Source organism: Hipposideros armiger, unplaced genomic scaffold (assembly GCF_001890085.2).
Source record: "Hipposideros armiger isolate ML-2016 unplaced genomic scaffold, ASM189008v1 scaffold_5, whole genome shotgun sequence".
NCBI classification, from domain to species: Eukaryota; Metazoa; Chordata; class Mammalia; order Chiroptera; family Hipposideridae; genus Hipposideros; species Hipposideros armiger.
The window spans coordinates 974,929-989,077 of record NW_017731355.1 but is presented as its reverse complement, the minus strand read 5'-3'; the positions used below and the strand labels follow the sequence as shown (position 1 = coordinate 989,077).

At 36.0% G+C, this 14,149-nt stretch overlaps 1 protein-coding gene across 1 annotated transcript in view; it reads left to right on the top strand.

The window, feature by feature from the left end:
* HIF1A (hypoxia inducible factor 1 subunit alpha) overlaps positions 1 to 14,149 on the top strand; it is a 40,949-nt gene that overhangs the window by 6,069 nt on the left and 20,731 nt on the right. Inside the window, exons 2-4 of the mRNA XM_019644448.1 lie at positions 10,736 to 10,926; positions 11,376 to 11,521; positions 11,606 to 11,690. Of these exons, the coding sequence (XP_019499993.1) occupies positions 10,736 to 10,926; positions 11,376 to 11,521; positions 11,606 to 11,690 (422 nt within the window). The remainder of the gene's footprint in view (positions 1 to 10,735; positions 10,927 to 11,375; positions 11,522 to 11,605; positions 11,691 to 14,149) is intronic.

Sequence of the window (14,149 nt, the reverse complement as noted above, 5' to 3'; positions counted from 1 at the left end):
GAAAGTCACAATATGTTTAGACAACTTAGAAGTGTTTATTAGTTAATGTTGCAGTTTTCAGTTATTAGTGACAGCTCCCTGTGCTTCTCCCCTTTTCCTGATAGTTTGTGAGCCTTTGTTTATTCAACTGAAAAATACTATGGTAAAATAAACATAAGGTTTAAAGGCAGAAAGTTTAAATCTTTAAGAATTAGGATTATACTGTATTTCCCCATGAATAAGACGCACCTTTTTTGGAAAAATTTGGGGTCTAAAAACTGGGTGCGTCTTATACAGTGGTTGTATGAGCCCGGGGGGGGGGGGGGGGGAGCAGGAAATGCAAGTAAAAAAAAAATCTGCAACTACTGTATAAGACACACCCAGTTTTTAGACCCCAAGTTTTTCAAAAAAGGGTGCGTCTTATTCATGGGGAAATACACTACGTCTGTTCCTATAGGTTTTTTGTTGTAAATTCAGATGTTAATACATTTCTTTAAAGTGACCACCCTCCTCCCCATTTTTCAGTTATAAAATGGAGACATGTTTCAATGGGCAAGATCACAAATAGACTGAATTTGAAACTTGTGATATAAAAGAGAATACTGACACAATGAGCTTTTAAGTATTTGAACAAACGAAACAGTGAAAAAAATAATTGAATGAACAAAGAGAAAGCAGAGCAGATTTTAAGATTTTAAAAGGTTTTTTGGGGCCTGCCGAGTGGCTCAGTTGGTTAAGAGTTGGCTTAAGCGCACGAGCTCTGAGCAACAGGGCTGCCAGTTCGATTCCCACATGGGCCAGTGACGCTGCGCCTGAGCTGAGCTGCCAACAGGTGTCAGGATGGCTCAGCTGGTGAGAAGACATGCTCCTAACAACAAGACTGCCTGTTCAATGGTGGGCTATGCCCACCCGCAACAAAGACTGAACTCGGCACCTTGCGCTGAGCTGCTGCTTGGATGGCTCAGTGGATAGAGCGTGCGCTCTTAACAACAAGCCTGCTGGTTTGACTCCCGCATATGATGGTGGCTACGCCCACATGCAACTAAGATTGAACACAGCACCTTGAGCTTAGAGGCCACGAGCTGCCGACGGGAAGCCAGATGGTGACTGGTGCTCTCCACAACGAAGACTGAAGAACAACAACTTGGCTGGTCCCCTCCCCCAATTCCCCAACACTGTTCCCCTCTCCCAATAAAATCTTTAAAAAATAAAAATAAAAGGTTTTTTGGAAGTCATTGTCCCCTCTTCTATGTCTCACTTTTCATAGGAATTTTTCTTATGCTTGGGAATCCCTTGTGCTACTTTAGAACTTTCTTGAATATTGAATTTCAATTTTTTGTCATTAAAAAATATAATATTTATTAGAACCAGGCTAGTTAATATATTTTGTTAACAAATAAGCTGTGTAACATGTACTTGGCCTTGAAAGTAACTCAGTACCCTACTTTAAGATATGTTAAAAGTTGGTGCCTGCCAATTCTATCTATTGAAAACACAATAAAAAAGTTTACTAAAGAGGCATATGTGTATGGCTGCAGAAAATCAGCTAGGTAAATGTGTGGAAAGTATTTTTCCCTTGTTTAATTTTTAGCAAACATTGCTTAAGTCTAAACTTCCAGAAAGTTTGAACCAGTTTATACTCTTAACAGTATATGAGAATGCCATTTTCTTGTACTTTATCATCAGTAAAGTTTGTTTTTAATTTGAAGCGCTGGCAGTTTCCTAAGTGTATTAGGATTCTTTTTATTTCAAGCGATGAAACACAACTCAAACTAGTTCAAGGGGGAAATAAGACAGTTATTGGCTCACACAACCTACTGTAACTTGGATTTAAGGGGCAATTAGATCCAGTCTCAAGTGATATCCTCAGAGTGTAATCCCTGACTTTCTCTTGAAAGTTACTTAGTTTATATGTCTTTGCTCTATTTGCATGTTGGCCCCATTCTGCCACTAACAGGCTTTCTATGTTGTATGAAAGATGGCCACTAACATTCCTATGCCTGCATCCATATAGTTTGTAATAAAAAAACAAAAGAAAAGAAACTTCCTGTCTTCTATCATCCATATGTCGTTTCCTGGATGAATGCCAGTTTGCTTTGCTTGGACTATTCATTTTTAACTATGTCAGTGGGGTTGGTTCTTGATTACATGAGTCAAATGTCTTATTGTAGATTATTTGATTATCTTGATTATCTCCTTATACAGTACTAGAACAATGCTGGTACTGTAATGAATTGGGCTATAGGGTTTTGTTGCAAATTGCCTGAACTCATATTCTTTAGTTTTCTACCAAGCATAGTCATTCTGCAATTGTTCTTGCTGTGCCTTTTGGGAAACTTGGAGTTGCTTCTATTATGGGCTAGGGTTTTCATTTAATTTCCGTAAGAAGAGGTAGTAATAACTAACGGCTAAGAGTTTAGGCTCTAGAGATTGGCTGCTTACCTTGCCATTTACTAACTGCACAAGTTGCCTTACCTCTTTAGCTCTCACTTTCTTCATCTGTAATTGAGGAAGATAAGAATAATTGCCTTATAGGATTGCTGTGAGGATAAAAGTGATATTAATCCATGTGAAACACTCAGAACAATTTTGTCGTAAAGTAAGGACTTAATGAACTAGAAACTATTATTATATTCATATTATTATAATATTTATTAAGTTGTTTTCAGAAGAGTTTCACTCCCTTGAAGCCCCAAGATATTGTTTAGAATCATTCAAGCCTTCTTTGGGACATTCTGACAAAGGCTGATGTCCTTTGGTCCAAACTATCAGTGAGCTTATTATAATAGAAGTAGAATAGTTAGTGCTGTTTTTCCTCTACATTGATTTTTATCCCCATGAATATCTGGCCTTTGCAAATTAAATGAAGAAATTTTTTGTACAGATATGTTATTCTAAAATAATCATTTTCATATTGATACTAGAAATATATTCTCAAGGGTATTTATTTGGCTGTTAAAGGATGGCAAATTGAGAAATCCTACTTTTCCATGCTCTTTTGGTATCAAGAATTCATTCAATGTATTTTAATGTGTTGGTAAAGGAGAATTGGAAATTGCCTACCTTTACAGATAACATAGCTAAAATGTTTAAGTGGGTTATGTATCAAACCAATAGTCAAAACCTTCACTGTGAATGGAGGAAGGGGTATTTTCTTGGATAATGTGAGCAAGTTGATTTATTTCAATGGTTCAAAAATTTTTTCAATCTTAACCCACTGCTGTAGCACCTAACCACTCTGGCCTATAACAGGTTATTATGCAGTTATTTATTCAACAGATATTTGTGCATCCAATTCATGAAGCAAAACTCAATTGTTGATGGCTTGGGCCACATTTGAGTATTCAATTTTTGGTGTTAATTGATTCACCTGTAACATTCCATTTTTTATTTTTTAGTACAGTGTGGTTTCAAGTTTGATATTCTTGCAAAGTTTTGACATTAGGATTTAAGTTTTGTTACTTTAATATAAACCACCACAGGAGCATCTTCTTTAGTACAAGTTGGTATCAGGGACAGTGATTCCCAACCCTTTGAAGTTTATGGTATTCATAAAGAGCTTATAGGTTGATTTATAAAAAATCGTTTCAGAGAGACTGGCTGAGTGGCTCAGTTGGTTAAGAGCACGAGCTCTGAGCAACAGGGTCGCTGGTTGGATTTCCACACGGGCCAGTGAGCTGCGCCCGAGCTGAGCTGCCAACAGGCTGCCAGATGGCAACTGGACTTGAAGCTGAGCTAGCTGCGCCCTCCGCAACTAAGATTGAAGGACAACAACTTGGCTGTTCCCCTTCCCCAATAAAATCTAAAAAAAATAATCGTGTTAGAAAAAACCATCCACCAGTTATCACATTTTTCATTTGGTCATCTATGAAGCCTAATGATGATCTTATATTTTTGAGGCAAAGTTACTGGGTTTTATTAAACACACTTTATTACTGGCTTGTCCTTGAGTTGTACCTTTAGCTTCTTATTTCCAGCAATTGTTCCTTGCTCTGTGTAGTGTTGCCCAACCCACTCAGTTCATTGTTCTGTTTGACAATATAGTTGTCATAGCATGCATGTGTAGTTGCAGCTAAAAATAAATTTTTCTTATTCAAAATTTGCTTTAAGACCTGCTAGTGGCTGTCACTTGTGTGGCTTAAGAATCACCTGGCTGTTGGGTTAACATAAGGATTCCCAGAGATTCCCAGAAACTCCAGAGATTCTGACTTGGTCATTTTTGAATGGGACTCGGGTCTGTAAATTTTACAAGCACCCATAGATGAAACACAAACCTTAAACAGCAAAGAGTGCTCATAAGAATCATCTGTGAAACTAGTTTTTTAAAGAGACATTCTAACCCTGCAGTTTGAATTTCCAGGGTTGGGACCTAGGCACATATATGGGAGCGGGGGGGGGGGGGGGGGGTGATATTCCTTTGGTGATTGTGGTGTTTACCACAGGTCAACTATTGACTAATCTAATCTAAATCCTTAGTGTGTTTTATAGTTACTGAGTTCTAAGTATGTGGCAAATTAAATGTCTTAGAGGTTGGATATATTTCCTGTATTCATAAAGCATTTGGGCAGATTTTTAAAGAGAAAGTATTTAATAAATCATTTTTGAGTATTTCTGAACAATCTTTTACTTCTCTGGGCATTTTGAAGGACACATAAAGTAGTATTTTCATAGAGTAGAGAGGCTCAAAGTGTTATTTAGACCAGTGTCATTGGTGCTGCCTGCTAACTTGTTAGAAATGCAGATTCTCAGGTACCATCCAGCGCTCCTGAATCAGAAACTGGGGGGTTAAAGCCCAGCCAGTAATCTGTGTTTTAAGAATCCTTCCAGGTGATTGTGATTGTATCTTCCTGGTTTTATCTGTGCATTTATAAATTATGTGTGTGTGTGTATGCATGCATGCATTACCTACACATAAATGGACTTATTCTCAAATCTTACTGTATAACCTACTCTTTTCATATAGTATTATAGTGTAACATCTCCTATAAGACTTTGCTTTGTCTCCTAAAATTTTATGTTACTTTGTTTTATGGAAAGATAATTCATACGCCAGTGTTTTGTCAGGGATTGACCCTGGTAACTACTATTGAGTAAAGACAAGAAATATAAAGATATGTTTGTCCTAGAATGTAGCTCCATGAGGATAGGAACTTGATTTGTTCTGTTTATTGCACTATGCCTCATGCTGAGAACATAGGAGATGATCATAGGAGATGACCAAGAAATATTTGTTGAATAAATAAATGATATTCTCTAACATACTAAAATTTCATATTTAAACTTATTGATAATTATTATAACTCAAGACATTTTTCTGGAGAAAATAATTACAAACAATAGATAGGTAGCTGTCCTGAAAATGTAATTTATATTTTACTTGAAGTGTCAAGTTTTTGCTGTTTTTTCCATTAAGTAAGTATTTTTTTAATTAAACTTTATCTGTTTGAAGTATTCTGGTTTTGCAGCAACTATCAGATGGAAAATAAAACAATAAATCCTATTAATAATAAAATACTTATAACAATAAATATAAAATACTTGTCTAAGAGTAACCCCCTCCTCCATACACACACACCTTAGGGGTTGGGGGTAGCCACTAGGATTAGAAATCAACTTAATGAAAACTTTCATGTCTTGATGAAAATTACAACCTTTTCTTGAAAAAGATTATAGAAAACAAAATGAGTCAATTCTCATGTTTCCAGCGGGGCTAGGAAGACATATTTATAAAGGCGGTAAAGGTGTTGGTTGTAAATTGGCTTAGCTCATGTATTTTTCCTGACCACATTAGCTTAGGACAAAACGGTGAAAGACATTATAGGATACATTGCAGTTATAAGGGAAATAATCTTAAACCTTGAGCCTCTTTTCAGCAAATTGGTAATCTTATGCTCTGAACTCTATCCCTGTTCCTCTAAATCTCTTTCAATAAGTTGCTTTTTCATTCTGACTTATATCTTCTTGTATGTTACTTACATTTGAAAGTGCTTTCCAGATAATTACAATAAATCCAAATAGTGACCAAGATGTTCAAATAGTTTCTCGTATAAATTAAAAATAAAGTCTAGTGGGAGTGTATGAGGGAGATTGAATTACTGTCCTCTGATTCTCCCCCGTCTGTGGTTGCCAGTACCCTTGCTTTGAAGAACTGGTGGACAGTGGGGCAGAGAGCATTGCCATTGTAGGTGCCTTTCAATTAGGATTTTGGATTTATTGGCAGACTCCAGGGAAGAGCCTGGCCATGAGTCTCCAAATAGCTTAGTGACAAATCCTAAATTTAAAGCCAACCCCTACACCTCTGTGTCTTTGGAGATGTGAAGTAAACACATTTTGAACTTTATAATAATGGCCTGGACTTATGAATAGTTATCTTGGTAATTAGACTGAGTTTCTGAGAGGCAGCGTAGTCTTGTTAATAGCATGGTTTGTAGAGCCAGACTGCTTGAGTTTGAATATAGGCTCTACCATTTATTAACTGTAATCTTGGGTAAGCTGTTTAACCAGGTTCCTTATCTGTAACACGGTTATGATAATAAATATTTTAAAAGTTACTGGATGAAAAATGTTTAGAATACCACTGTGTATATACTAAGCATCATATATAGATGTTTGGATTTAGAACTGCAGGCCAAAATGCCAACTAAGGATCATGAAAATTTCCTTGGAATTTTCTCTGGCCTGAGACTTTAATAAGTGCATTGCAGTTTAAGCAGCGGGATACAATTTTCACCTGTCAGCTTGGCAAAAATTTTAAAGATAGAAAAAAACCCATAATATATATTACTACAGAGTGCATGGGGAAATGGATTGGCTGAGACAAAAATGGGTACAGACCTTTTTCGAAAGGAAAATTTAAATGCCATATCTTTTATTTAGATCACAGAATTTCACTTCACAATGTCTATCCTGTAGAAATACTGACACAAGAAGTGCAAACCAACAACTTGTACCTTCATGGGCCAGAAAGAGTTTTAAAATCACCAAGTAATAGAGTTGAGAGAGTTTTTTACATGTATGTTTTAACTTCATTTAGAAATAAGCCTGATCACCTGTTAACATTTTGAATGATTATGATCTAAATTCAGTTCTTAAAGTAATGTATATTTACAATCAGGAACACTAACAGACATTTCTTGTGCAATTAGTAGACAAAACAGATAGATGATTTAAAATATCTGCACTCATTTGTGTTCTTGTTAATTTAAAGAATAACAGGCATTCTCTGTAAAACAGCTATTGCTTATTCATGAACTTTGTACACCAGAAGCTTAATAAGACCGTGGCTCAAAATTATGTTCCTAGTTATATTTCCTATATAAAATAATTTCCTATATAAAATAATTTCAAGATAGCTTCTTTCCAGTACTGTATGCTAGGTAATAGTAAAATAATAAGTGTTTGGTAACTATTGTACCACAAAGATTGAGCTGTTTTGCTAGTTTACTCAAACATTAGTTCTAGAACAGTCATGGAATTGGGTAAGCAAACTATTCAAAAGATGGGATTTTTATTTTACTCTTAACTGATTTCCAGTGTGACTAGCAGTCTGTGAAATAGCACCTTATGCAGATAGATCAATAGCAGAACTTTACATGATCTGTACTTAATAAAAACAACATAGATGCAATTGATAATTCTGCGTAATACAGTGACCTTATTTTCATGCTGAAAATCTACCCTTTTCCTTCTGGTCTACAAACCTTTTATTATGCAATCTAAGTAGTAAATAAACAAATAGTACAGGATTTATCTCTGTGGGACCTATACCACATGGTCAAACAAATAATTCTTGATCAGTGTCGTAATTGAGTTAGGTATGACCTTATGAAAAGAGCCTTCCTGTGAGTTAGACAAGAAGCTGGGTAGCTCAGATGCTGAAACTCATAAGAACATTGGAAGCTTTAACTTTAAGCTGAGAAATGTTTGAAGAGCTTCCCTGTATTGTAATAGTCACATGTGAAGAACATCAGATAAATTTCTTCATTGCATTTTTATTATGTGTCTTCTAATTGCTTTATGTCTAGATTCATTATGTAATAGAGGACATACTGATTTTCATCACTTTCTTCATATAAATTACATTTGTCAACTCTTGAAGTATTGTATTACTCGTTTTATTGAGGCTTATTTTTCTTCCAAAATTCTGGCTCGTGTTCAGATTCTTATTCTTACAGTCTTCACTCGCTTAAATATATTGTCCTTTAAACGTTTTATCCAAGCTCACATTTTGAATGAATTTGTCTTATAAATTTAGTTGCTACATTTTACACAATCATTATCTTCAAAGTTCTGGGCAATACAAGTATTTCTAAATGTATGGAGATAATCCATTACTATGGTTAGCTTGATCAGATACCCTTTATCAGACAGATAATAAAAGGATTAAAATTTTCACCATGTGTTTTGTTTGGGTAGTCATTTGTTGGTAGCTTAGATTTGGTTGAGCAATTAAGAGAAAGAGGGGTGGTAAATCTGATGAAAGTTGTTGATAATATTCTGACCACTTGGACTAATTGTGGCATTTGAATTAATGTTTAGGTTTATGATCCTGAGATCATTGATCATCACTCTTTTTGATGGTTTTACTTGAACTGGATAGGAATCTGTTTCCCACTGCCATGGCTGCCTCTCACTTGCCAGTTCAAGAGGGGAAAGAAGTGAAGGAACCAGTATCTGAGACGCCAGGGCCAATGGGTCTCTCTGGATCTCTCCCTCCACTCCCAAGAACTCCAGTATATGTATGAAATAGACTTTTCAAAACTTTTACTATTATACATTTTTGTTTTTTAAGATTTTATTGGGGAATTGAGGGAGGGGAACAGCATTGGGGAATCGGGGAAGGGGAACAGACAAGTTGCTGTCCTTTTGTTCTTCAGTCTAGTTGTAGAGGACGTGGCTTCACTGGCCCATGTTGGTATTATCATTGCACTCTTCTCGGGTGAGGCAGTCGCTCGCCGGCCATTGGACGCGGTTGACGCCGCGGTTGACGGCTGCTCACAAAAGCTCACGCCCGCTGCCAGCCAGCCCCACTGCAGCCTACATATATATTTTTTTTTAAGTCCAAATTTAAAACCTACTTAAAGTCAGTGAAAGCATTGTGGCAGTTTTAATGCACATAAAACAACCCGTGTTTCAGAATGTTGACATTGTTGCATTTTCATGGTAGTCCTCAGCTACTAACTTGTTTTCGTGGTTTTTTTTTTCTTAATTGTACAGCATTGAGAAAATCCTAATTCACATAGATAAGTAGTTACAAGTAGTAATAGTTTTTAATAGTTCACTTTCAATCTCAAGATGCTCAAGTTAAATTGATCTAGATGCTTGAATTGAAATTTTTGTATCAAAGTTCCATTATTAACAACAGCATGGCTGTTTTTAGCCTAATGAATTTCCGTTTCCTCATCAGTTAAACAGGGATGATATTTAACCTGTTTATAGGTTATTAGGAGAGAATCAGGCACCTAGTACAGGGTAGTGTTTGGCATGTAGTAGGTTTTAATAACTATTGAAGAAGAAGCGAAGGACCGAACCATGTTCAGCCTTGTTTACCTTCAGCTGGGTCAGGAGGAATAGATGGTTCTGTGCAGGTAAGCAAAGGAGGACAGCTCTGCTTGCTCTGACTTAGGAAAATCTTTCTGACTTTGTTGTTAGAAGAGCTCCCTAAAATTCGTCATTGTATTGTCACCTTTATTAATCTTTGTTAACCCATTGTTTTAAATTCTTAGTATTGTGCCACATCTTTGTTTTTCTTCCATACCCCACATTTATTTTGTACCTGTTGTGATAGTGATAGATAAGGGGCCCTTAAGGGTATAAACAACCTGAAAACAGTAAGTAGCTCTACCTTATAACTGCTAATATAAATTCATTCCTATGGCTCACAGTCAGTATTGCTCATAAGGTAAGGTGGGGGGCAGGAAAGTACGGGAGTCAAAAATAAGTTTGTAGCTGTTAATAACTGTTCTACCTGCTTAAAAGTATCTCTTTTCAAGTTACTATGTACAACTTCCATTTTTCTAGACTTAATCATGATTTCTCTATGTTGAGACTACTGTTGAATGGCTATGAAGGTATTGCCTTAGAATACAGGCTACTTTTCAGATTTTGGCTAAAACAAAACATCATCTCCAATTTGACATGCCAGGGAGGAAACACCTACTTCAGACAGGTTTAAAGCTTCATCTTGTATAGCTGTCTTTAATAAAAATACATTCATGTTGTAGTCAAATCTCTACATAATTACATGGCATCTTCTAATCCTTCTGTGGTATGCAGAATATAAAATTAGGTTTTTTTTTTTTTTAAGATTTTTATTGGGGAATTGGGGGATGGGAACAGACAAGTTGTTGTCCTTTTGTTCTTCAGTCTAGTTGTAGAGGATGTTACTTCACTGGCCCAAGTTGGCACCATCATTGCGCTCTTCCCGGGCAAGGGAGATCGGTTGCCGGCTTCTGGACGGCCACTCACGCTGGCTCCTGGCCACACATGGTAGCCCATGGCAACCCACTGCAGCAGGGGCTGCAGCCTACGCCATCGCAGGTGACTCACGGTTGCCTAGCTCCAGGTTGAGCTGTTGTAGAGGGCAGTGTCACTGGCCCTCATATGTGGGATCCGAACCGGGGCCCTCTGGTGTCCCAAGCCAGCTCTTAACCAATGGGCCACTTGGCCTGCCCAAAATTAGTTTTATTCAAGCAAAGTAAAACTAATTTACAAATTTTCTGTCTCCCCCCACCCCCTTTTTTTTTTTGTTAAATAGGATAAGTTCTGAACGTCGAAAAGAAAAGTCTAGAGATGCAGCCAGATCTCGGCGAAGTAAAGAGTCTGAAGTTTTTTACGAGCTTGCACATCAGTTGCCACTTCCCCATCATGTGAGCTCACATCTTGATAAGGCTTCTGTTATGAGGCTTACCATCAGCTATTTGCGTGTGAGGAAACTTCTGGATGCTGGTGAGTTGTTTGACCAGGGCAAAATAGGCCTAGAAATTAGACGTACTTAGAAATTATATTTAGAAGATGGTCATATCTAAATTCTTCCATAATTTGACAGACTTTTGTTACCCGCTTTTAGAGCTTCAGTCAGGAATATAGACATTGGCCTTTCCCCCTGTCTTTTTCTCCTGCCCTCCCCCACTATCTTTTAATAACATGGCCCTTCTTTCTCTTTTCAATGGTTTGCCTTGCTACATTACTTTAAATAATCATTAAAAGCAGCTGGCAAATCTGACTTTAGTCTTCCTGTGTTAAAAGGGAATAACGGGAAAAAATTTAAATATACAGAAAAAAAATTTGTCGTATATATTAAATAAAGTATATGGGGAAAACTTTTATCATTTAAATATTATCATTTAAGTACTATAACTTTTTAACTAATTATGTTCCTCTTGTGACCTTTTTAGGTGATTTGGATATTGAAGACGAAATGAAGGCACAGATGAATTGCTTTTATTTGAAAGCCCTGGATGGTTTTGTTATGGTTCTCACAGATGATGGTGACATGATTTACATTTCTGATAATGTAAACAAATACATGGGATTAACTCAGGTAAAAGACCCAGATATTAAGAGTTCTTCTGTATGATTTTATGATTTTATAATACAGATCTAATTTTTTTAAATCTATTTACAGTTTGAACTAACTGGACATAGTGTGTTTGATTTTACTCATCCGTGTGACCATGAGGAAATGAGAGAAATGCTTACACACAGAAATGGTGAGAGGAAGAGTCTTTTGTTTGATTTAATGTGACAGGTGGTTTTACCTAATTAGATTCTGTTACCAATTTTTAAATTACCTATTTTACCAATCTAAGGCAAAACATCATTTCATGTTTAATAAAAGGTTGGCCTTTATTAAATCTATGTTATTCTATTTTTTAGGAATTTCATTAAAATAGATTTAAAAATTCTTTAAAAGCTCACTTAATTCCATAAATACTTATATAGATATAAGAATAGATAAAATAAAATGAAAAAATAAATAAAAATCAGGACCAAGGAAGTTATAAATTAATATACAACTTTAAAGAAAGGGGAAGTCATTACCCCTCAATAATGAAACAGCAAAAAAAAAAAAGAAAAGAAAGAAAAGAAGAAAGGGGAAGTCATAATACAAATGGCAGATAATAAGATTTTAGATAGTTATTAAAGTTGATGTGCCAGTTTGGGTTCAAGATTTCTAAAGGCCCAAGAAAAAGGAAAGAGAGTTCACCAGGTTTTAAAGAGCAAAGTAATTGCTTATTTGACCTGTTCAGATATTCCCAACAACTTGAGAGTATGTAGTTAGATTACAAAGTATTACATTATGGATGCTCCCACATTAGCAACAACAAAAAAGACCTGCGAAGACCTCTAACTCTGAGAAAGGAATTGTTAAAAATAATCAAATGTTCCAAGATGTTGGGAAAGTCCCCCTTAAATTACAAAAACTTAAGTAAATAAAATCCTTTCATGTCTGTGCCCTCTTAAACACAATACACTGATCATAATGTAACCTTTATTTAGTGACTAGAAGTTAACCACAATGACATTTTGTCATTGTGCTCTGAGTTCTTTGCAGCTCTCCAGTTTAAGTGTATAAGTTTGTTTGCTTCTGTATTAAACAACCTCAAGCTTATAGTACTTTTGAATAGTTTTTTCATGGTTTCTTTTTCATCTCATCTGATTTATAATAATAGTTAACCTCTCCTGAGAGATCAGTGTGTGCCAGGACATGGTTCTCTGCATTTTTGTGCCTTAACTCCTTTATTCCTCATGACCCTGTGAAGTTACTGTTATTATTTGTTTTGCTGAGGAAACTGAGGGCACAAGGTTGTTGAGTAGCTTGCCCAGGATTGCTAGGTTAGTCAATGGCAGAGCATGAGTTAAACTCAGGTGGATTGGCTCTAGAGTCCACGCTGTGGCACTTTGGAATTCTCTTGATGTCCACCCACTCTCACTACATTCTACTGCCATTTTTCACCTTGTCAGGCGGAGCCCTCTCTTGTTTTTTAATTTCATACTGTGAACTTGGAAAGCAAATGCATACTTTTTAGAATTCTGTATAAAGGAGGAGTAAATACATTATGAGCAAGGACCTAAGTGGGTTGTCAATGAGTTTAATATATGAGTTCTGGTGTTTAGACTTGGAGGTTTGTATTGGCTGCTCAGTGCTTCCCTTAGGCTAGACTATAAATGGATGGATATTAGGATGTCTTGTTTTGATTTGGTAATGATATTAATGCATTATTTTAAATTGGATATAGCCCACTTAATATAGTTTAAATATACGTTTTAACCTAGGGGTTTTTTTTAAGCACATGAACATTTTAAAAAATCATTTCTAATGCAGTTAATTCATTTTAATGTTTTGTTGGGAAACGAAAATGCAGATTTTTACTTTTAGGAAAGGGGCTGCTACAGCATATTACATTTTAATGATACTTTAAGAGCCAGTGGTGTGTTCACACAATATAGTCCTATTATTCTTTCATTTAAATTCTAAAAAGGTGATTTAGATGTCATTAAATTATTATAAAATATGATTTACTTTTAGAAGGTTGAAAATTTATTTCTTTAAAAATGTTATTTTTTCCATAGGAAAATGCTAGTACTTTTCAATTACCTTGATTTTAAAATTCTCTTCATGGCTTTGGATTTCCAAAGATCAGTCCAAGTCAAGCTTAGATTATGAAGGACTGAAAAATACCCCGAAGATTTTACATGTGGAACTCTGCTGCTGCCACCACCACTACCACCCCACCCCCACACATACCCCCTATACCATCACCAAGACCAGTATAGTTCTGTTGCATCTTTTAAAAAGCCATTCTCAAACACTTCTAAGGAGGGCAAATTCATCCTTATTTAAGTAAACCCAAATGACTTGTTTCAGCACCAAGACTGCCCCAACTTGCCTGGTTCCATTAGTGTAAGTGTGAACTATAACTCCTCTTCTTCAAGAGCCAGCATTTCTAGCTAACCTGGCCTAAATTTAAAGTTGTTTCTTTTCTGCTTGACATTTTTCTTTTAATACACAAGCCTTAATCTTCAAATCTTTTCAAAAATTCTCTCCTTATTGCCATTAGTTTTCAAGTTTTTATAGATTCTACCTCTTCATTTGTCTTTTGTCACCCTTCTTTTCACTTCTGCCACTGTTCAGCCCCTCATTACCATCATGTATTTTAAATTTTAT